Genomic DNA, 23,897 nt, shown 5'->3' with positions numbered 1-23,897 from the left:
TCCACGCCCACTTCCATAAATACAGTTTATCATCATTACCACGTGTCTGATACTGCTCAGTGGCGCAGTGGGTTAAAGTGCATTGTCCGGTAACGAGGAGGTCGCAGGTTCGAATTCCACCTCCAAACGTATCGACGGCCATTATGTGATTTACATGTATACCAACTGACCATCATACTAAGAAATGGATTATAATTTCTCTATAATTTTTCTTTTTATTAATTTGTCATTTAACGACAGTTAAAAATTTGTAATTTTCACATGATTTATCTTTCAATTTACTTACATAAGCACATGCATTCAAATCTTAGTATTCAGCTTCTTAGCATTCCCGCGCAATTTCAAGCAAAACTGGAATCACATTTGTGTGTGTGTTTTTTTTTTTTTTAATCAAATCAGACAAAAGGAGGCGAGCGGCAGTCCAGATCGGAGGGAGGCTGCAGGTATGACGGAAAGGTACCGTCGGGCATGGGGTACTGCGGGCCGGATGGCCGCAAGATGAAGAAGGGCGGCGGGATTGGCGCAAAGTAGCAGTCGTACGGCAAGTGTTGCGGAGGCTCCGAGTCCAGCGCGGCGCCGTCGTACCCGCCGTCGTACCCGCCGTCGTACCCGCCGTGCCCCGTGAGAAGGCAATTTTGCCTCTCCAGCTTGGAGATGTGCTCGTCCCGTTGCACGATCCCGGCGGCCATGCTCTCCTGCATGCTGAGCATCTGCGCCCGCAAGTCCGCCGCCACGGCGTCCATGTTGCGTTTGGCGCCCTCTAGCTGGCCACGGAACGCAATCACGGTGTCCTGCACGATCTGCAGCGCGCTCAGAAAACGCGCATTCTCTTTCTCCCGCACCGACAACCATTGGCGCCACTCTTTCTCGCTCTTTTCCTTGAGCCACAAGTTCTCCTTGAGGGCCTCGGACCCCTGGGAGACCCGGTCTTCAGCGGTGAGCCCGTCTGGGGTCGCGCCGAGCTGGGAATTGCGCTGGGGTGGATCGTTCTTGTCCGGGAACTCGTCTTCACGCGGCTAGAAAAGACCAAAAGGCGCAAGGCTTGCTTGGTTGTCTATTATTTACACCCGCGGTTCCACAACCCCGCCTTGGTTCAAGACAAGCTCCATGTTTCTTAACAGGGGTTATCGTAAGTCTACACACCCCTGTTCAGATGACAGGTTTTTATGATGAAACGTTTTCCGCCATTGTCACCATGAACCGCTAAAACGCAACAGACATTAAAGTGAAACCTCCACACAGCAAGTCAATAACCACCAATGAAGTTCAGCTGTTTGAGTAGGCTTTTCTTGACAGTTTTTTGCTTTCTGAAATGTGTGTGTCTGCAATTTATAAGTGTTCGTAATTCTTTCCACCGTGGCTAAGGCGCCAGTTCCAGCAGAAGAAAAGCAGCCCGTAGGCTTCTCGTCTTTTCCTCAGTTTTGGACGGATGTCCACTTCTTGGGAATGTCACCGCCGTGCCAAATTTTCACCAGCTGCTGATGACCGTCTTCGGAAATCCATGGTGCATATCATGCCTTGGAAATTCTCACAAATGAATACCTTTGAACGACGGGATCCCCCTGACGCCGTGGAATCTCCCGACAGACTACGGCTAGCGAGCAGTGACTCGAAAAAAATGTCAGGAAAAGCCTACTCGAACATCAGAACTCTATTGCCATTTACATCCTATTTAATGACCTACTAGCTGCTACTTAATGTACCGTAAACCTCCCACGTTCTATCATATTTACAATATTTTGAATACAATATCTAGCAGTAATGCACCATTAGAATTATTGTGCCTCCGATGGATATTTAATGTCCGGTCGCATATTGACATGAGCTTTATTGCACCATAACGACTGTTGTCAGCCTACCTGTTTCCTTTTCTTTTTTGACTTATTGAAGAGCTGACACTTGAAGAAGCTGCTGAGAACGTTCATGCTTTGCCTTACGCTGGCGGGCGGGCGGGCGGGCGTCGCGAGGTCCCGCAAGAAAACCAACCCTGTGGCGGGGGGCGGTGAGGCGCGCACATCCGGCCGTTGTCTTGCGTTGGCCTCCTTGACATAAGCGAGCTGCGGCTGGAAGCCGTGACCTCACAGAGCCATCAAGGGGTGATGTCACAGATATCGGTTTTGGGGGGTAAGTTATGAGAGGATTACAGCAAGCATATTACAGGAAGTGCCAAGCATATTACAGGAAGTGGAACTGCAAGCTGGGTAAGGAAAGCTGGACAAACATCTGGAAATGATTGGTTTTGTTTGAAACACAAAGTTTAAAACCCCTAGCTATGTCCTAAGGCAAAAAAAAAAAATGAGACCCCAACCTTGGCTTGAAGTTGAAACCATAGCTTCCGAAACATGAACAACGTGAATCAAAATACTAACTTTAAACCCTCATTTGAAACATTGCATTTGTTGAAAATCACAACGAGGGCTTAAAACCTCTAATTTTCAAAGCCCAACCCTTGCTTGGGATTTATATTATAAAATCAAAATGTGGCTTGAAATTTTACATTTTTAATTCCTAATGCTTTCAAAACCCAATTTGCAAACTTTTTCCACGCAGACTTGATCTTATTTGAAACCCTCCCTACCGGTAGTTCACAAAATACTGTTTTGAACCCTAGTCCAGACTTCAAAGCCTAATATCTTGTTTCAAACCACAATCCTGACTTGAATCCCTTTTTTGCAATTGTATTACTTGGAAACTCTTATCTTTGCTTGGCATCCACATTTGACCGACTAAATGTTCTCTTGAAATCTTCATTTTCAAGCTTAACCCATATCTGAAGCTCTACTTTCAAACACTAACCAAAATTTGACAAAATAACTCTTTGATTGAAACCGTAATGATTCAATCAAAAGTCCATCACAAGAAGAAAACATATAAAATAAGTCGATTTTGGTGTGTGTGTGTGTGGGGGGGGGTGTCAAGGAAATACGCCAATTCCATTCAATAACTCAAATGTGCCCTTCTGTTATTCAAAGTACCCCCAAAAAGGCACCCAGTGCTTACAAAGAAAGGAAACAGCTCCAAGCTGCTGATTTCTGTATAATATACATTAAAAATAAAAATGGTCGTTTTAATGTGAGCGGATTGCACCGTTTAAAGTAGGCAGCTGCAAGTTCTGGTTGGATGAAACTTCCATTATTTTCAAATGGCTTACCTTAACTCTCATTTTGTGTGACATTGGAGCCAAAGTTCGAAAATCCTGGTCAGTTATTGCGCCTCTTGCTGCTCTAAATAGTAAATCCTTGTCATAGCTGGCTACATGCTATGCTATCCGATGCACGTCCACGTGTCTACGGACTTTTACTCGTCTTTTATTTCTTCTTCTACTTCCTTTTGACAGTTGTCAATTACTTTTTGGTGCATTAGCGCCCTCTTCTTTAGTATCGATATTTATGGCTATGAATAAGGCCACCGGTGGTAATGCAAGACTTTTTCTTCTTCTTCTTCTTTCTCATCGCGGTTGACTGGTGCTTTTGGTGAAGTAGCGCCATCTTATGAAACGAAGTGCAAGCACGCGGCAGTAACTAATCTCACCTCAAAAGAAAAAAAAGAAATAAAGTAAGAATTGGCCATGAAAACACAAAATGTAAATACATAATTGGAGGAAAAGCTATGGTTTTAATATATAAGGAAAAAAAATACAGTAAAAATAAGTTTGAACTACATGTATCATGAAGATGAAAAAAAAAGTTGCACCTGAGTATAAATCGCAGGACCAGCCAAACTGAACAAAATGGTGTGATTTATAGTCTGACAAATAGAGTCGTTGAAACTCGAACCCAGGCTTGAAACCATACTTCAAAACCCCAACCCTGACTTGAAATTCAAATATGAAATATAACTCCTGTCTTTAAACCTTCACCTTGTAAACCGTAACCACTTAAAAAAAAAAAGTTTCTTCTTCTTTTTTAAAAAATCTGAAACGTGTACGTTAATAAATTCAAAGTAGTCATCAGGGCGTTTTTTCCAAAACCTTTCGACTATATTTTCCTCGCTCGCCGTAATCTCATCAGCCGCCCTAATCTTCGTGAGGCATTTGCACGGAGATGCAAGCGCCATTTTCTTCTTCTTCTTCAGCCTCCCAAGGTTGCGTTTGAATAATAGAAAGCGTCTCTAAATTTGAGAGCGTCCTCAGTTGGCCAATAGAACTGAAAAGATTCCAGCCGTCAGAAGACGTCGCCGGGGGGGTCGAAGAACAGCAAGTGGCATGCGGAGGCCCACTTTACACTTGCCGTGACCTCCTTCTATGCCGCTCGCCAGCTGTCTCCTTTGCTTTCACTTTTTTGCTTGACGTGCGCCGTTCGCAAGCCACAGAAACATTCATGAATGCAGTTAAGACATATTTTGTATTCATTCATTAAAAAAAAAAAAAATGGAGAATGTGTTTCAAAAGTGTGTCTTTCCAAGCATACCATATTTTAAGTTAAAAAAAAAAGAAAAGAAAAAAGAAGCTAATTGATTCGGGGTTGTTTTGTATTAAACAGCCTACAAAATATTTGGTGTTTTTGTGGGTTAATCATTTGACCAATTTTTGGGGGTTAAAAAATAACCCTAAAAGTTGGGTCAGTCCCTTTTTGGTCTTGTTGTTTTTTGTTTTTAAATAATTGTGTTTTGTTTATTGAAAAGGTCGGTCCAATAAATAATCCACAAAGCAATCGACTTTTTGTGGGCCGCTTTGTGTCAAATAACCCAATTTGTATTTTTTCAAATGTTTTTGTTCAATTTTGGGGCTTGATTTATTGGTTATTGCTTCGATGAAACTTTTTGAGTTCAACTGACCCAAAAAGGGATGGTCGCTTTTTGACCCAACTGTTTTTAGAGTTGAATTGTGTGGAAAAAAACATTTTGCTTGACTTATTGAACCCAAAAGTTTGTTCATGTGGCTGACTCCTCCCAATCGGCAGCAATACGAAAGCGTGCTGGGAAAGGTCGCCCGGGTTGAGAAACACAAACAAAAGTCGCTCACCAAAGTTCCCAACTTGATGAGAATGTCGTGATTGATTGGTCGATTGATAAGGGGCCTGTCCCAATATTTGTGTCCAGCAGGAAGACGTCCCCACTGAGGCCTCTGATCATTGATTGGTCTTCCTGGAAGGTCGCATGGAAATCAAGGCGGTTTTATCGACCGGCGCAGCCCGCGACTGATGTGTTATGAAGTCTTTGCTCTCCTTGGATGCAATCGACGTATCGGCCGGCGACCTGTCTTATATGCCGCTAAATATGAGCGGCAAGTTATAATGAAATATTGCCAAGGTTTGACAATTTCATGTTGGCTATCGGCTGAAGTGCTCGGTTGAGAGGGGTCGCCGGACGTACAACGTTCTGAAATATTTATTTTACGCACGACGAGCTGTCCAGTCGCATACGCACTACAGGTAAACAATGTCTGACCATTCAGCTATTTTGGGATACAGGTCTTCCTTTAAAATGATCTGTATTGTCTTTGGGGAGGAAATGATATGTATCAAAAGTACTGGTCGTATCAGTACTTGGTATCGGTGACTACTCAAGAGTTGAAAGTGTCATCAAACATTCCTAAAAATAGAAATGCTTCTTCAAAATTGCAAAGTAATTCAAATCGACAAATTGCTCCATCTTGTGATCGTTTTTTCTAAACTTGCTGATCTGTTGTCGTGGTTTTTTTGCGTCGACTGTCGAGTTCCCGGCGTCCGCTCGCTGAGCCTCAGACGCGTTTCCACGTCCTCGGGCGCCGGCTGAACAAAGACCGACCCCCCGAAGCCCGACGTGCGAGGCGACGACAATGACACATTTTTGTGTGCCACAACAAACTCCAAAATGTTTTTCTCATCTCTGCTTTGTGACGCCGGGCTGCCAATCCTTTCGTAGCGGCCGCCGCTCCTTTCATACTTTGATCATGCACACGACGACAACTCAGGGCCGCCGTTTTTTCCACGTTCATTATTTAATAACGAGTGCGTTTACAAATTGAGTTCAGCACAGATTTTTTTTTAAGATCCACCATTTTTTCGAAGTCTGACCTACCGATCCCGATGTTTGCCGATCTTTTTTCCCTCATAACCAACAGCATAGATACACCTTTAATGTTCCAATCTCGTTTTATACATTTAAAACATTGACCAAGAACTGTGAAACAATACAAATGTGTTGTTTTAACTGCACGTAATGTAGTTTGCTGAGATAAAAATGAAAAGCCAAGTGGCGGATGTTTTCTTTCTTTTTTTTCCCCCAGACTTCTTTTGGTCGTCGGTCGGGCTGCAAATGACACTTAAAGATATCGGGCGCCCTCTGCTGGTTCTTTTGTGAAGAGCAAAAAGGAAGAAAAAAAAGTACAGTTTCAATTTAGTTCACTGCCGTCCGTAACTCACTCCTAATGATAATAAATAACGATACTATTAATAATAATAAATATATAAATAGGGAAGAAAGAACGCACAATATATTATTGGATCTTTTTGGTATTTTGACATTCATTTTCTGCGAATAAATGCTCTAAGTGACAATAATTGTATAATTTATATCTGTCAATGTAGTTCTGTATATGAACAAATAAGTTGATGTGATGAATGCACACAGTTGAAGTACAACCTTTATTAATAGTGGAATCATCACAGTGCGTTTTTTGTTACATCAGCGAGTGACTAAAATGAACTCAAACGGGGGGAAAGGAAGGAAATAAAATCTCCAATAAAAAAAAAGAACAGAAGGGAAGACGTCAAATGAAATTAGAAGTCCGAGCTGCAACAGGCGACTGAACCTTGTTTTGTTTTGTTTTTTGCATTCAAAGACCAAGAAGACTGTCTTCTCAATATTGATTTGAAACTGCGCGTTTTCGTGGTTTATATTCATTTTGTTGTTTGTGTACAATTGTGCTTGTGCGTGTCTTATTGTATTTTGTGTACAAGGTTAGTTTTTTTTTTTAAATTCAATTAATATGCTCAGGGGTGAAGAGACCACCTGCAACATGTTCATGAAGGAGAACAAAAAGTTATGAAATTAATAAACATCAATGTTTTTTTTACAGTGTTTTGATCTTTTTGAACTTCCTTTACAACGTTTTGTTCTTTTTTTAACACGCACGCCCGCACACGTGTCGCATGTACGTCGTTACTGTTGGAACGAATAATAAGATGAAGAATCATCCTTTTTGTTTCTGCTTCTACACACACTGAAGTTCAAAGAACGTTCCTATTGGACTGTAAGCAGACATGAATTACAACACACTCAGCATGTTTAAAAATATAGTCCATATTTACTATTTGGGCGGGAGGAGCTTCTTCAACACAAAAATGGCGGTTTTGTCGTCTTGTATTTCCATGATTCTCTTTTTTTTTTTACCTGCACAACTTCTTTGGGATTTACGGTAGTCTAATTTTAACCTGGGCAACCTTTTTCAGGATGTGGTCGTTTCCTTTTCATTCAGACTTATTTGAAGCTATATATCTTTTCTCGAGGATTTATGGTAGTTTTGGTTCAACGTGCACAATTTTTGAGTGATTTCCGATGGCTTTGTTTTAATCTACGCAATTTCGGGGGGATTTTCAAAATAGTTTCAAGGCATTTATTTACGCGAGTCTTATTTTGTCAAGATACGCATCTTTTGAGTGATTATTGATGGACTTATTTTAAGTTTCAACCTATGCAATTTTTTTGTTGGTTTATGGCAGTTTTCACAATTTTGGGGGACATTTCTGTAGATTTATTTTGAACCTATGCAATTTTTGTGGGATTTACTTCAATCTGTGCAATTTCTTAAGTGGATTTATGGTTTTATTTGAAGCTCGGTCATTTTGTAGGGATTTATGGTGGTTTTAGGTCCAATTTTTGGGGGAATTGTTAAGGTCGTTTTATTTTAAGGGCTGCATTTTTGGGGGGTAGATTTACACTCGTTTTATTTCAATCTACAGAAATTTTTGGGTGATTTCTGGTAGACTTATTTTTACTTATGCAATTTTGCAGTTTTGGAGATAGTGTGAACCTTTGCAATTGTATTTATTATTTTTGTGGGTTTATGGTCATCTTCGCTGAATTTAAATTACGGGGTGTATTTTTTAAGACTTGCTGTATTTTAACCTATGCAACTTTTGTGGGATTTACTTGAACCTGTGCCATTTCTTTTGGGGCTTTATGGTTGTTTTATTTGAAACTACGTCACTTTGTGGGGATTTCTGGAGGTTTTAGTTCCACCTGCACAACCTTTGGGCGATTTCAGATGTCTGTTTTAATCTCTGCAATTTCGGGTGGATTTTTAAGGTAGTCTTGTTTTAAGGGCTGCAACTTGATTTCATCTTTCTGTCTTATTTCAACCCATGCAACTTTTTGGGTGATTTCCGGCAGACTTATTTGAACCTATTAATCTTATGCCGTTTTGGGTTGGTTTAGGTCACCTAAATGTAATCTAAGCAACATTTGGGTTGATGTAACAATTTTGGGGGCGATTTATTTTACTTTGCAAAATGGTCCACAGAAATGCTTCATATGAACATATTCCAAACCTGAACAGAAACGCCCCCCCCCCCCCCCCCCCCCGTTGGAGGATTCGCAGACTTCCTCTCTTTAAATTATGCGCGAGTTAAATCAATAAATAAACTAAAAAACGCGAAGAAGTGTTCACTCGCCTCCGATCCCGCACATCCTACATTATATTACACATAGCTCACTTTTGTCATTATTTTCTTTTTACATTAAAAACACACACCCAAAAAAAATGAAGGAAAAGCGCACACACTCATCCGGCCTCTTTCACGGTCACGTCCAAACCTTTTTTCCATCACGTCCGCGTTTCATTTTCTCATCACTCACGTCTTCATCTCGTCCTCATCATGTCACCAAACTTTTCTGTCCTGAGCTGTTGTTTCCGTTTTCTGTCTGAAAGTTACATTCGTTTTCTATAATAGGTGAATAAATGCTGATTTAAATGCCTTCTTTTTGTCTTTTGAAGTGTTAAGAGTTGACAATGCGATTCGTTTTTTTTTTTTGTTGTCTGATCAAAATACACATGTGACTTGTCAGGGAAAAAAACAACATCACCCCAACAAAAACGAAACCTCGTCGTTCGATTCGCAAAAGTTTTGTTTTAAGGAATTTATAGCAGATCGTTTAGGAGGGATTGACGCTACAGTTTTCTTGGAAATGAAAAGTCAGTCGAATTGAGAAGTTTGCAACTTTTGGGCGGTTTGCAGTTTACAGTCGTCTCGTTTGAACGGAAGGATTTTCCTCGTTTTATTTCAACCTTCCAACATTTGAGGGGTTTTGGCAGCCTTGTTGGAAACTGCACAACTTTGGTGGCAGTTTTATTGTAATCTACAAAATGTTTGTGGGGTTTATGGTTGACTTCCTGAACTCCCAAGATTTTATTGAATTGACAGTTTTAAATTTCGTAGTGATATTTGAACCTGTGCAATTTTTGGAGAGATTTGCGGTCGTCTTGATTTAACGTTTGCAACTATTGAGGAATTCATGCTCGTCTTCTCCTTTTAATATTTATGTAGCGTATTTCAAGGTGACTCCATGTGCTTCATGAAATTAGTAATAATTAAAAAAGAAAAAAAGAAAATAGTCTTGCTTTAACTTGTGGGTTTGGAGAGATTTTCGTAATCTTTTTTTTATTTTTTTTAAACATTTTTATGGTTTTCTTATTGGCTTCTAAAACCTTTGAGGATTTAACGAAGTCTTAATTTTATTTGTGAAATTTATGAGGGATTTTTGTGGTATTTGAATCAATTACAATCTGGAGGAAGTTATGCACTGTTAAAAAAACAAAACAAAATTTAAATTTAAAATTGGGAATTTTGACAACATATTTTAAATAAATAATAAGTTTACAGAACTATTTTTGTTGCTTGCATTGTTTTAACGTTGTTGCAACTCAAAATACATTTTTAGCCCAAAAATACACGTTTTTATTTTTTATTAACTTTTTTTGGACAGTAGTGTGCATTTTTGAGGCATTTCACAGTCTTGTTTTGCAACTCATGTAACTTTTGGAGGATTTAAACGAGTCTTATTTTGAACCGACACAACTTTTCATGGATTTCTCGTTTTTCATTTAACCTGCGCTCCAATTTTTAAGACGACAACAAACGACGAAGGACGTTTTTGTTGACAATAGCGTATTGTTTGTACATGAATACAAATTTTAGCGGACCTCAACAACAACAACGCTGTGGAGGTTTTTAATTTCCACTTCACCGATCAACTCGTCACTTCCGCTCTTCTTCTTCTTTTTCGTCGGTAAGACTTCCGGGAATTGCAAAACGCACGCCGCGAGTTGACCGCCGAACTTTCCGTCTCACAGCGAGCAAGAAAATAACACATTTATTGCTGCGTTTGTCACTCTTCTCTCTGATTCTAGAAAATATATTGGACGTGTACACATCCGTAACAACCGCTGGCTTCGCGCCGCTTGCCCCGTGGAGGCGCGCAAGGAGGATGACGTCACGATAGAAAGCCGAAAGAAAAAACACGAGACACGCGAGAGAAGACGCCTCATTGGCTCGCCGGCTGTCCTGCAGTGGCGCACACGCGCACACACACACGCAAAAAAAAAAAAAAAAGGGGGGGGGGGGCTTCGGCGCTACTAGTACAGTTCAATGCCAACAAGCAGACCGACCCACAGAAGGTCGGCGTGCAATGTTAGCTCCCCGTGCTAGTAGCTACCCGAGATTCAGTCAAAAAGAAGCAGGAAGTCATGTGACCATCAGACCCCACGGGACCACCCTCGGACCCCCATCAATACATTTTCGGTTCTGCTTGGAGGGCAAACGTGGAAAACCATTTGAGCATTTATTTTGGATTTTAGCTGAAGGTCGATGTACTAGTATGCCAATTCAGTGACGGTGTTCCTATTTCTCACTACAAGTGCTACTTTTGGCCTACTAGTATGCAATTTAGCTTCACTAGTAAACTCACAGGACTAGTAAACCTTATCAAGCACACAGAATAAATGCTTAAATGTACTAGTACACATCCTCACAGGTAAGACAATCAGTTTTGTTTTTTTCCACAACTAGTGCAACTTTTGGTCTTCTAGTGTGTAATTTTTAAAGCAGCTAGCAAAGAACTGCGGCACAATATAAGCCCAACTAGTAGTAGGCATGTCACTAGTAGCCTCCTTGTCAAGGTTATCCAGTTCAAGTGTACTAGTATCTTTGATCTTCACTTTTGCCTTCAATTATGAGGCAAAACTGCACTAGTTGTCATCAGTGTGCTACTAGTATTGATAGTACTAGCAGTTAACTAGTCCAGTCTTGCTTCACTAGTAGTTTCCCCAAACAAGTATGCCAAAGTTGTCCTACTTTGTACTGATACTAGTACAAAGTAGTCCCAAGGCCATGAGGACCTTTAGCTGATATCAAGAACATTGAATAAATGCTAAAATAATTGCCTACTAGTTGCAAGTAGTAGTTTTGCTAGTGTAGCACAGTGGTTTACAGAGAATGATATGCTAGTAGGCCAAATAGTAGAAGAAAATCAAACGAGTACAATTAAATGTCTTACTAGTGAAGACTGTACTAGTCCACGGACCTCAAGCTGGCCTTGAAGGATTTGAAATAAATGCTCAAACGGATTTTCATAAGCGTAGAGAAGAGAAACATGCGTCCAACACACACACGCGCGCACGCGCGCACACACACGAGTTACGGCGCTAACGTGTTAATATTTTATAGCGTCGCCGCTAACGGCGTCTTTTTACGTTTGTGTATGTTTTCATTCGACTTGTTTTATACGATGAGATCTCCCTACGTGTTCAACAGGATCTTCCCCCGCCCCGCCTGCGGATCACAAGATGCGCGGCGCCGAGCGGTCGTTGGAGACGGTCTTGCGGAGTCGGACGCCCCTCCTGATGGTGGTCAGCATGTCGCCGGCGGATGGCTCCGCCCCCTCCAGGCCCTCGCCGGGCCCCGCGCCGGGCGGCGTCGAGTCATCCGCGAGGGTGGGGAAAGGGAACTGCCCCTCCCCGAGGGCGTGGGCGCCGGCCACCAGCTCGCCGATCTTCTCCACCAGGCTGTGGCGGTTGGCGGCGATCATCTTTTCCTCTTCGGACCCGGAGCCAAGGGCTCCGTGTTGCTGGGCGTAGACCTCAAGAGCCGCCCCGGAGCCCCAGGCGGTGTTCGGGAGGCTAAGGCGTTTGGGCGACGCCTTCACGTAATCGAGCGCACCCTGGGCGTCGTCCACCATGTAGACGCACTCCTCGCTTCCCACTCGGACCGGAACCCCTCCGGCCCCGGGCGAGTGCGAGTCTCTGGGAATGGTGGGCGTCTTGACAGGCACGATGGGGGGTCGGATGGGAATGGGGCCGGCGCTGGAGAGGGTGCGCCTCACTCCGGGTTTGGTGGACGGCGTTCTGCGGATGGTGGCGGTGCCCGGCGTGCCGGATCCGCCACCCGGGGGGGGTAAGACGTGACCCCCGGGTCCCAGGACCCCGCTGGGCAATCCGGCCGTGCTGGCGGGCCGCTTGGTCTGGATCATGCGGCGGTAATTCTGGGCGATGTTGGAGTGTCGAGGGATGGTGGACGACTTGTCGAAGTCCGTCTGACCGTCGGGGCCTTCGCCGTCGCCGTTCACCGAGTAGCAGTCGTAATCGGAACCTGCCGCACAGAGAAAACATTACCCGCACTTCTAAAGTTATTTAACCCCCCAAAAATGGGCCAAATGAATAACCGACAAAACAATGCAAAAAATGGGTTATTAATTTCATAAAAAGTTGGTTAAAATGAGGAACGCACAAAGCTGAGTGAAAGTTGGGAAAGATTGGTTGGAGCCACGTAGAAAATGAAGCCCACCCTGAGACGGGATGGTGTCCTCCGAGCAGGAAGGGGTGGTGGTCTCGGTGCTGTATCCGCTGGAGTACTGCAGAGAGTCCCTGCTGCTCTTCTGCTGCTCCGTGCTCAGGCCTCGGGTCAGAACCATGGCCAGGTCGCTGGCGGCTGGAGGAACCTCGTCTCCGTACTGAGGAAGACAGGCGCATATTTTGCGGGGGGAAATAAAAACGAATGTAAATACGAGGAATCCATTACATCATCTCAAAAAGCAACATTTTTTAAATGTATTTTGAATTTAAAAAATCAGTTCTTTTTGCAAATTATTTTTGGGGGGAATCTGACCTGTGTGTCACGAAAAATATGTTTTTTTTTGGTGCTCATGCCAAAGCAATAAAAGTAATAGTTTGGCGCCATCTTGTGGCATATTTGGCATCTTGGATTTCTTTTTTTTAAGAAAGGACTTGAAACCTTCCTTTTCATTTTTGTTTCCTTCTTTTTTTTTTATAAAAGAGCTCAGTATTGTTCATTCGGTAATGTCATCATCATTGCACTTTTTTTTTTTGGTATGTGCGTGCGTGCCTGCGTGTATTCCTTTTCATAAAAACATAGGAACTTTGATTTTTAGGATTGTTTTATTTTATTTACAGTGTTTTTATTCGTGCTATTGTTTTGCTTTTTAATACATTGGTTTTATTGTTGTGTTATGTTTTACCCATTGCAGCACTTTGAGGTTTGATTTCAAATGTAAAGTGCTTTACAAATAAAATGTATTATTATTATTATTATTATTCTCTTGGTGTCAAGGAACAATGTTGTCAAGTCCAGGTTTTACTTTAGACAAAAATAATGATTTGCCACATAGTGTGAGTTTAGGAGTTTCATTTAGACAAAAAAAACAACAACACCCAAAACAATGCTATGGAATGCCTTACTACGGCATCTTGGTGTCAAGCAACAATGTTGGACTGAGTTGAGACATTTCACTTGCACAAAAACTGTGCTTTGCCTCCATCTTGTGGCATCTCTAGTGTGTGTGTGTGTGTGTGGGGGGGGGGGGGGGTCCATGATGCACAGATCTCCTTCCCTAATCTGAATAGACATAAACACGTTGTCTGCGTGATGAATGTATCCCTTTAAGGGGTGTGGCCTAGTGAATGACATCAGGCGGGAGGATGAGCGCCTCCTTGCAAGTGTTCTCATTTGTGCGTTTGACTGGTTGTCCAGTTGAGAAAGCGGCTGCAGGTAACAGAATGTTGCAGAAACCCGTTACCTTGGCAACGGACGACATTCTGGACCTGTGGCCTTCATCGGCGTGGGACGGGCCGGCGTAGCCTTGGGCACTGGGCGACCCCTCGTTTTCCCGCAGCCTATCGAGCGGCGGCTCCTTCCTCCTCTGGACGGCTGCGGCGGCGCTCGCGGCGGCCACGGGCTGCTCGTAGGAACCTGCTTTGGACCAGTCCTGAAGAGTTTGGAACGTGGTTATCGGCCGACAGGAAGCAGCAAGGCCGCGAAACAGCGAGACGCGTCCGCTATCCGGCAGTTTGACACTCGTGGGTGCGCGTGCTGGTAAGAGGGAGCGGTCGCTCGCTTGGTTTGACTGGTCAGCTCACATCCTTCACATCCGGGCGGGGGGGGGGGACAGACGCTAAGGGTGCGTTCACATTAGTACAGGTTTACCCACTTTGGTGCAGTTGTTGGAGAAGGAAAAGTCAAGTGAAAAATGTTCTTTACGAGACGTTCGACGTGACCCCACGAGTCCAAACACATTCTGGTTAATATTTTTGCGTTTGTGGAATTTGAATTCAGTAGAAAAAAAAAGCACCCATTTTTATCCATCTCAGCGGGCGGCCATTTAGCAGTACCAAAGGACTTGCATATGAATGGACTGCCAATGCCGTTTACTCGTCGTTGGGAGAAGTGAAGCCACTGGCGGCCATCTTACGTTGCCATTCACCAAAGCCGCCGAACTTGAACACGCGGACGTCTCTGCTGCGTTTTCACAATATTTTTTTTGCATCTACAGCGAAAATGCCACCGCGTATGCAAGTTGTACTAACACGTATGGGAGAAGTGCTACATGTATATTTTATTGCTAAGAAAAAGACTTTGAAGGTGTATAATTACACGTCGATTTTCGCTATTTGTAGGTTAGCTCAACTGTAATGATATTGTTCCAAAAAATAACACAAATGCAAATGGTTGGCAGCAACACATTGCCTGTAAGAGTTCCGGACGTGTTGTCGCTACCCGTTTTGCAACTATATTGTTCCCAGAATGCATTGTGTGGCGCAGTTAATGAAGATATAAGGACGTTAATTCTTGTCATATGTGTTTATGTTACCAGTAATTGAATGTGTCGTTTTTAACATGTTTATGTCGGTCCATGATTTATTTATTTATTTTTTCAACAAACACATTTTAGGTGGTGTGTCAAATAATGACATGCAGGGCAATTCCATGTACAAGTTGCATTGCTCATCTGTGGATTGCTTGTGAAATTACAAATTCATATGTTTTGATTGTGGCCGACTGATTAATAATTTTTTTATATTTTTACTACTACAAAATCATCTCGCGGGCCGGATTAAACCCCTTTGTGGGCCTGATCCGCCCGCGGGCCGTATGTTTGACACCACTGATGCTACTCAAAGATTGGTCTGCATCATGTTGTCAGAGCCGTCAACAATCAAGCGAAAGCAAAGCCCGTCAGGAAAGAAATACGGCTGCAAAATGGAAAGCTAAGCGCTGCGAGTCACGATTCACGGCGCAATGAATGTTCGCCGCAAACGGTGAATTTCGCTCTTTGCCAAACAAAGAAGTTGTCAGTAAAAGTGGCAACGTAAGATGGCTGCCCTCTGGATTCAGCTGCGACGGTCCTATTGACAGTCCATTCACATTGAAGTCGCAAGCTGAGTTCTGAGGCAATGCGATGTCATTTTCAGTCGACAGCAAGCGGCAAAATGGCCGCCGCCTGAGATGGAAAAAAAAAAAAAAAGGTGGATTTTTCTGCTTAATTCAAAGACCTAAGGCTGAAATTGAACAGGAAGTTGAGCGTGTATTTCCTAATTCCAGGTCTCAACTGATTCGCGCCAGGGAAAACCAAACGGCGTGTGAAAGCACCCTTAGGAAGCAAAAACATGGAGGAATGAAGGATTCAAAGACAGAAAAAATGACACTTGAAGCCAGTGGGGGGGGGGAGGGGGGCAAAGCGGAGATGAGCAGGCAGAATGGGGAACAAACCTTCCAGGTGGGAACCTTGCAGGATGTGGGAGAAGAGGAGCAGGAGCCGGAGGGCCGGCAAAAGGGTGGGGGCGCGGTGACAGGAAGTGTGACAGAGTGAGGCCTGGGCGAGCCTGAGTGAGAGAGAGCGGGGCGGAAGGTAGCGAAGGACGAGCCAAACTGCGGGACGAGAGACAAGGTCACATGGTCATCGGCCTGAGGAGGGTGGGGGCCGCGTCGCCCCCTAGTGGCGCGGGAAGCACACGCAAGGGACCGCAATGAAACAAAGTAGCTTCGTCTACTTTGTGTTGGCATGAGATGAGTTCAAAGCAGCCCCGCCCATTCATCACATGATCGCAACATACGTCAAATATCATTTCGTTACAAGTACGATATCATAAAATGCCGAGTACGATTGTAATGTTGGTAAACAAAGGATACATATTTGCTTGTTCAAGAAATGAAACAGATCAGAATCATAAAGTTATCGTGTGTGCCTTAAACTGTATTTTATGCTGTATGTCAATTGGTGCGTTTTAGTGCGTCTTTTTGGTGTGTTATTGTGCGCACTGCGTATGAATGTGTTGCGGCGACGTGTGCAAGCGTGTGTGTGGCTCGTGGAAGGCAAATGAAACGTTCGCTATCACACGGAGCGAGCGGCGAAGCGCTTACGGTGGTTGGCGAGTTGCATTCGCTGACCGACTGGCAGGTTTCCGAGGCCTCCGATGACGCCGAGCTGGACGACTTCTGCCGCACAACGCACAAAAAGAAAGACATTGGGTTATTCTTCGCGTTATTGCTTGAGCTCAAGTTTGGGTTAAACGACAACTCGAGAAAGTTTGCTCGGCCACCTTTTGACTCAATTTGGGTTCTTTTGGACCCAACTGCTTCTTCGAGTGGAAAAGGTGGTGTAAGAAACAAACGTAAACTCTTGAAACTGCTGGGTCGAAAACATTGGACCGGCCCGCTACTTGGGTCAAGTAATAACCCGACATTGGGTTGTTATGACCCGACATTGGGCCGTTTTGTACAAAACAACCCAAAGTTGGGTCAAATTCACCCAAGTAGCAAGCCGGTCCAATTTTTGACACAAACTGGGGGTTTTGGACCCAGCAGTTTTAAAGGGATACAGGACGCATTGAGCCATTTTCAGCACTACTAAAAAGTTCATATTTTGTCCAGAATGAATTTGATAACTTCATAATTTTTCATGTCGGCAGCCTGTAAAAAACAAAATCTTCCACTTTCTGTCAACTGAAGATGACATCACCTGTGCCGAGGAAGTAGGTAACGACCAATCACGGCTCAGCTTGCTGACCAAACCCGGAAAACAGGTAAGCCATGACTGGTCGTTACCTACTTCCTCAGCACAGGTGATGTCATCATCAGTCGTCAGCAAGCGGAAACATTTGTTTTTAACTCATTGACTCGCGGCAGCCATTTTCACTGAAGCAACGCATTCCCTTCTTGCTGTTTTGCTGGGTTTTGATAGACAGAATATTGTGTTCTATATGGAACCTACCAAAAGAAAGATTAGAGTCTCTTCTTTCGTTAAGAAAAAAAAAAGTATGTTTGTATCTGTTTCCGTTTTGCAGCAATTAGCATTAGAATATAGCTAAGTTTCTGCTGGGTCCAAAATTGGACCGACCCGCTAACTTCGGCCTATTTGTCTCAACCTTGAGTTGTTTTGTACAAAAACCAACGAGTTACCGGGTCGGTCCAATTTTTGTCCGTTTCAGTGTGAAGGAAGTTGAGTCCCACCTGACTGGTGATGTCGCCGGGCATGGGCGAGGGCGGCTTGGAGTAGATGTTGGCGTCCTGAGACACGAAGCCCGAGTCGTGGGACGAGACGCTGCTGAGGCGGTGGGCGGCCACGCCCCCGGCGGGCCCCCCGGGCTGGCACGGCAGGCTGCTGCGGTAGCGATACGAGGACGAGGAAGAGGAGGTGGGTGAGTGGGGCAGCGAGCCCCCGCCGCCGCCGCCGCCGCCCAGGCCCCCCCCGCCACCGCCACCGCCGCCGCCGCCGCCGGACGAGCGAGAGGCGCTACTGTGGCCGCTGTTGACGCTGCTGTGGGGTGCGTGCGGTGGTGATGTTGATTGGCAAGCGTGTGGAGGTTAGTGAGCGGTCGCCGTTTAAGAAGCACGAGACAGAAAGAGGGCCACACACGCAACAAACGCACAATGTGCACACAGAGACACACACGAAGAGGAAGGTTGTGTGTGTGTGTGTGTGTGTGTGTTGTGCGTGTGAGGGGGAGCAAAAGGGGGGACATGGGAGAGTGTCAGTCACATCAGGAGCATCAAGGTAACACACACACACACACACACACACACGCGTGCGCGCGACGGGTCCAAAGTCGCGCAACACATTGACACACATTTGTCCACAACTTGACACAAGTGAAAACAGTAAAACACACTTTAACAGACACACATTGACACACAAAAACACACTAATACTTATTGAAACAAACTAATAATAAAGCATTGCTACGATAAGACACACATGAAGTCTTTTAGCACCAAAAACTAATGAAGTTAACTACGTTTTGTTCGTTTTTTCTCAATGGCCATTGCGACGTGTTGTGCGGCGCTGGTTTGCAAATGGACTTTGTGAAATCCCAAAACACACACTACCTATGGCCAGCAGGTGGCAGCATTGTATCTCTTTTCAATGGGTTCCGTGTCTCGTGAGTGACAAGTTACGATATCGACATATGATGACTTGGATAAAGACACTATTGTTCGTTGACACACCAACACATGCTGTAACACACGATAACACACACACACACACACACACACACACACACACACACACACACACACACACACACACACACACACACACACACACACACACCGTCAAGGACAGGGTCACACACGGCACCTCTTTCAACAAATCAAGATGTCAAGGTTCAGCACCGCCATTCGATTTTCAACATTTATTCCCTCTTTGAATTTGAAACCAAATGTCTGAATTGCAAATTGTGTGATTTGCAAACGTAAAACGTTGACGGCAACTACGACAAAAAAAAAGAAAAGAAAAACGCTGTGGATTCGGAAGCTGCTCCGAGTGTGTGCGTGTGCGTGCACCTGCACATGCTGCTTTTGCGCGAGCAGGAGCTGCTGGGCGAAGAGGGCGGAGTCTGATAGGACCAGCTGTAGTCGGACCCCTTGAGGTCCTTGATCACCTGAGGACACGCGCGCGCGCGGGTTCAGAGCTGTCTGCATGCGCGTTCTGTGCGTGTGCGTGCTTGTCACCTGTTCGCTGGCAGGGGGCAGCTTGTGCGGGTCGGTGGTCAGCACAGTGAGGTCGTCAATGATGGCCTGCAGGTGTGTGATCTCCCCCAACATGGCGATCTCGCCATTCTGACAACAAACACGCACACAAGAAGAGACAGAACAGATATCAAATTTGCGATTAATCGCGAGTTAACTATTGAAGTGATGTGATTAATTACGATTAAAAAATTTACTCGCCCCTAATTTTTATAGTACGTTTTACTCGATTTAATGTGTGTGACCTGATACATCATGAACCCGAACCCGAACCCGAACCCGTACCCCAACCAAAATACAATTTAAACCTAAACTCTAAAACCAAGTCTTGACCCTCAAAAAGAGGTCTTGAGTTGTGAGGACAGGCCAAAATGTCCCCCATCATGAAAATGTCCTCGTTTTTTTTTTTTTATTAAAAGCTCATTTTGGTCCTCACAATGTCGTATGTACAAGTACACACACAGACACACAAAGGTGGCCACTGACCACGACTGGCTGTAGGAACGCGCTGAAGGTGCAGAAGCGTCCTCGTTCCTCCACCAGGGCCCGCCGCACCGCCTGCTTCTCCATCTCCTCCATCAGCAGACACATGTCGGTCACGTCCTGCATGGCGCTGTCCAGCTGAGGCTGCAGGTCGCCGCGCCCTGACAAACGGACAGATGGGCGACCATTCACATGCGGTAATAGTCAAGATGACTGGTCGCCAGAAGTGGCAAATCCAAGTCCAGAAAGTCAAAACCCTGCCACAGTTTGGTTTTAGCTCCTGATGCTAGCTAGCTAGCTCCCTAGCAGGTAAACGAGCACTATGAGAGCTAGCTAGGGAGCTAGTGCTCTCGGCTAGCTAGCTAGCTCCCTAGCAGGTAAACGAGCACCATGGGAGCTAGCTAGCTAGCTAGCATCAGCAGCTAAAGCCAAACTGTGGCAGGGATTTTACTTTCTGGACTTGGATTTGCCACCTCTGCTGACGTGGAGGTGCTAACAGTTGCTACTAACAGCGGAACTTCCAAAGTCAAAGTGGTTCCGACCGTCTACTGGATTCGTCACATCTATTGATTTGGAGTGACGCTGAATTTAGGATACATTTTATCACCTCGATTGATTATCCACTAAGCGTAAGAATTTTGGAGGTTCCGGCATCGGAATGATGCAACAAGCGCATGCAAAAGCCGTGAAGAGTCCCAACGGCCCTAAAATCAAAAACTGCTCTACATGATGAGTCAGCAAAATGGAGACAAGTTGAAGATGTTACAAGATGGCCGACGTCCATGCAAAATGGGAGGCACAAACACTTCCTGTACGTACACAAAGTGAGATTGTGCATGCATTGTGTTTATTGATTGTATACGGTAGTGTGAGAGTGTATGAGTCTGTGAGAGTGGGTTCGAGTGTGCAATTGTTACATGTGAGATTGTGCGTGACAGTTCATGAAAGCATGTAAACGTGTGCGTCTTTCTGTCCGTGTTTATATGCGTGTATTAAGGACGTGGGAAAAGGTACGAGGCCCACACACACACACACACACACACACACACACACACACACACACACACACACACACACACACACACACACACACACACACACACACACACACACACACGCACACGCACACGCACACGCACACACACACACACACACACTTACCCTGGATCTCTATTAGAAGCCAACCAGAAGGGCGTGAGTGTGTTTGAGGTGAGGTGAGTTGGGGTTGGGGGGGGGGGGGGGGGGGGGGCAAAGTGGGAGAAAAAGAGTGAGCACAAACTGTCATTAAGTGTTAGTCAGCCGATATTAAGAGAAAAACACCGAAAATAATAAAAGCATAAACAAACATGTCATAATGCTTGAATTGTTCTGACATGCATTCATATTTGCTGAGATTTGTTTTCTGCCTGGCAACTAACACAAGGGAACCAAATGAGTGCCGAGGAGAAAAAGCACCTCGGGTGGCCACCAGATGTCGCCATCTAGCTACCTACGTCTTCTTCTATTCAAGAAGTCACAGAGAACGTCCCTGATGACTCATGCTGAGGGCATTGTGTAATTAAAAAAAGAAAAAGAAAAAGAAAAAAAAAGGGAATGGTATTTGACTCATTTATTTACATTAACGATATCAAAATAAAATATATTTTTTATAATCTCTTCGTTCTTTTGTAGTTTTTGTTCTATTTAATTTAATTTAAAAAAGAAATCCTTACAATATTACTTTATTTTTTTTTTACCGTCTTTAATTGAATAATTACACGACGACTACTGCTGATAATAATAAAGATAATGAGAAGAAGTGCTAAAACCAAGCACGTGTCCTTTTCACACACAAAAATATTCGTAAATGAGCAATTTCATTTTCAACAGAAAAAAAATCCAATTAATCCTTGACAATAATCCCTTGAAGTAATTAACGGGGAAGAAAATCCTAATTGAAGTGGAATAAACAATTCCCGAGTGACCCGGCCACGTTCCACTTCCTGCGACATCGCCAAACCTTTCCCGTGACGTGCGTGCGATGAGCAATCTCTAATCTCGCTCCTCCAATCTCAAACTCACCTTTGCGAGCTTTCTTCTGGAGCTTCAAGGTGTCCGACGACTTCTTCTTGATCTCGTGTCGTGACCGCTTGTACTCTGGTGAACACGCCAATCGCATTAATTGCAAAGCAGGAGTTGAGAACATTCACAGATCCTCCCAGAACAACGAATTGATGGCTAACGGTCTGCACAGTCACTATCTGCATGTCCGGGGCCTTCACACGGCCGCTGCGGCTTCTCGCATTCAGATAACCGCGCGCCTCGGCTACCTTTGGCGTGGTCCTTGTCCAGTTGGGTGGCCGTCTTCTTCCAGTCCTCAATCTTGTCCTGCAGAGGCATGATGAGGCTCTCCATCAACGCGCTGTCGGGGAAAACAAAAATCAAAACACATCCACTTTGGTTCTGAAGGCGAAGTTCTGAAGAAGCAACTGTTGTATTCAGTAGTCGTTCAGTTACGGCTGCGGCAATTCATCGAAATTCAATTACAATTTCAATTATTACACTCCACAATTACAAAATCTGGGTAAAAAATAAAAAATAAAATAAAATAAACGATTATTAATATTAATTTTTACTGAAGCAATCCCCTTCGCTCCTGGCTGTTTTACTGGATTTTGATTGATTTCGCAAGGTCCACAGAATATTGTGGCCTATATGGAACCCACTAAAAGAAAGATTAGAGTCTCTTCTTTCGTCAGGAACAAAAAGTATATTTCTATCTGTTTCCGTTTTGCAGCAATTAGCATTGGAATATAGCGAAGTTTCCTCATTATTCACAAATCTGTTGAACACAGTGGGGGAAAGAGCTTTCTTGCAACATGGACCTGGTTGAGCTCTTATACTCTGCTGCCACCTAATGGCCGTTTTTTGTAATAACTACCATTGCTTCAAGCATTCTCTTCAGTTCAGAGGCTGCATCAAAGCCTTCTGTATGCTCTATCATAATTTTTTATATATATATATATATATATATATATATATTAAAACAACGTATAAATACGTCTTTGGGAGCACTTCAGAGTTTGAACATCCTGTGAAGTGTTAAAATTCCGAATTTGTTCAACCTCTGAAACATCAGTAGTATTAGTTACAGTAGTCGTTTTAGTACTAAGTAGAAGACACTATTAGTACTCAGCAGTAGAAGAAGTAGTCAGTAATCGCAGTGCTTAGTAATTAAAATAATAGTAGTGTTCAATAGCAGGTGTTGTACTCAAGAGTAGTAGTGGTACTTGGTAGTAGTAGTTGTAGAAGTACAAAGTAGTAGTGGTATTATTTGTAGTAATAATAGTTGTCAGCAGTAGTATTTGCAGCAGTGTTCGCTATTCAGTGCTCGTAGTTGTACAGTAGCAGTAATAGCATGTTATGCTTAGCAGGAGTAGCAGCAGCGTGACTCAGCAATAGTGCTTGAAGTAAGAGCGTAGGGTTTCTCGTGGTCGTTGTCAGGATCGGTCGTCGTAGCAGAAGAAGGAACAGAAAAGTTAGGACTGTGGAAAAGTCATTACAGCTTTTGTGGGCTTGACGGCAAACAACGGTTGAAAGGAAACCTCGCTGCTTAGCATTCGAACCCCGACTTCACAACCGCAGCGTTCCTCTCAACGCAACCTGGCCGTCAGGTCGCGCGGAGGTGCGAGGAAGAAAATAAAACACGGCGATGGGATTCTCGTCTCTTGTGTTTGTGCCGAGACGGGACGGGAAGTAGCTAACCGGCTAACCGGCGAGGGAGCGGGCGGGGCTTACTTGGTGAACTGTCGAAGTTTGGCCTCGATACTGCGATGCCTCATGCACATCCTGGTCAGAGCTGAGCCGATGTCTCTGGTCGCCCCTGGAGACGGCAACACCATCACATCGCATTAGTACGAGCACATTACTAGCACTCACTAGTAATAGTGGTGCAAACTAATAGCAGTGGTGATAGGAGTACTAGTAGTAGTAGTAGTAGTAGAGGGTGTCCGGAAAGTATAGGATAAGTAGTAGCGGTAATAGAAAAAGTCTGAGCAGTAGTAGTAAAAAATAAAATAAAAATAAAAATAGTTGTAGAACAAGAACTAGTAATCAGTAGTTGGAAAAGAATTCAGTAGCAGTAGTAATAGTAGCGGTAGTCAAAAACAGAGCCTGGACTAGTAGAAGACGTAC

The 23,897-nt window shown here is 44.1% G+C and overlaps 2 protein-coding genes across 11 annotated transcripts in view; both read right to left on the bottom strand.

Moving 5' to 3' along the window:
* Window positions 1-185: 185 nt before the first annotated feature.
* Window positions 186-8,488, bottom strand: LOC147176591 (uncharacterized). Of its 3 annotated transcripts, XM_086071082.1 has the most exons (3): window positions 3,152-8,488; window positions 1,860-2,077; window positions 186-1,016 (listed from the first exon to the last, which is right to left on the bottom strand). In XM_086071082.1, the coding sequence occupies exons 2-3, from the start codon at window positions 1,923-1,925 to the stop codon at window positions 396-398; spliced, it is 687 nt and encodes a 228-aa protein (XP_085927208.1). In that variant the 5' UTR covers window positions 1,926-2,077; window positions 3,152-8,488; the 3' UTR covers window positions 186-395. The 3 variants fall into 3 exon arrangements, with proteins under 3 accessions (XP_085927208.1, XP_085927206.1, XP_085927209.1); XM_086071080.1 differs by having other exon boundaries at window positions 1,860-8,488; XM_086071083.1 differs by lacking the exon at window positions 1,860-2,077.
* Window positions 8,489-8,493: 5 nt separating this feature from the next.
* The window catches only part of mtss2b (MTSS I-BAR domain containing 2b), a 38,474-nt gene continuing 23,070 nt past the window's right edge, over window positions 8,494-23,897 (bottom strand). For 2 of the 8 annotated variants that reach the window (XM_086071074.1, XM_086071072.1), the window contains exons 4-14: window positions 23,502-23,586; window positions 22,034-22,125; window positions 21,786-21,860; window positions 19,728-19,885; window positions 19,224-19,331; window positions 19,056-19,153; window positions 17,721-18,027; window positions 16,632-16,706; window positions 14,011-14,199; window positions 12,705-12,927; window positions 8,494-12,566 (exon numbers count right to left, since the gene is read on the bottom strand). In XM_086071074.1, the coding sequence (XP_085927200.1) occupies window positions 11,758-12,566; window positions 12,705-12,927; window positions 14,011-14,199; window positions 16,632-16,706; window positions 17,721-18,027; window positions 19,056-19,153; window positions 19,224-19,331; window positions 19,728-19,885; window positions 21,786-21,860; window positions 22,034-22,125; window positions 23,502-23,586 (2,219 nt within the window). In that variant the 3' untranslated portion in view covers window positions 8,494-11,757. Of the gene's footprint in view, window positions 12,567-12,704; window positions 12,928-14,010; window positions 14,200-15,980; window positions 16,140-16,631; window positions 16,707-17,720; window positions 18,028-19,055; window positions 19,154-19,223; window positions 19,332-19,727; window positions 19,886-21,785; window positions 21,861-22,033; window positions 22,126-23,501; window positions 23,587-23,897 lie in introns of all 8 variants that reach the window. The other 6 variants (XM_086071077.1, XM_086071073.1, XM_086071076.1 and 3 more) reach the window with 6 other exon arrangements.

Source organism: Leptonotus elevatus, chromosome 3, assembly GCF_054856555.1.
Source record: "Leptonotus elevatus isolate MCC_2025b chromosome 3, RoL_Lele_1.0, whole genome shotgun sequence".
NCBI classification, from domain to species: Eukaryota; Metazoa; Chordata; class Actinopteri; order Syngnathiformes; family Syngnathidae; genus Leptonotus; species Leptonotus elevatus.
Note: the sequence above shows the minus strand (reverse complement) of the source record. Positions and strands in the feature narration are given on the sequence as shown.

What these genes read in the sequence shown, in the direction of transcription:
- LOC147176591 (XM_086071080.1), bottom strand. Translation starts at nt 1,925, where the DNA reads ATGAACGTTCTCAGCAGCTTCTTCAAGTGTCAGCTCTTCAATAAGTCA. An exon ending in CAAAAAAGAAAAGGAAACAG is followed by an intron (nt 1,017 to 1,859) that starts GTAGGCTGACAA and finishes GGTCTTTTCTAG; the next exon opens with CCGCGTGAAGACGAGTTCCC.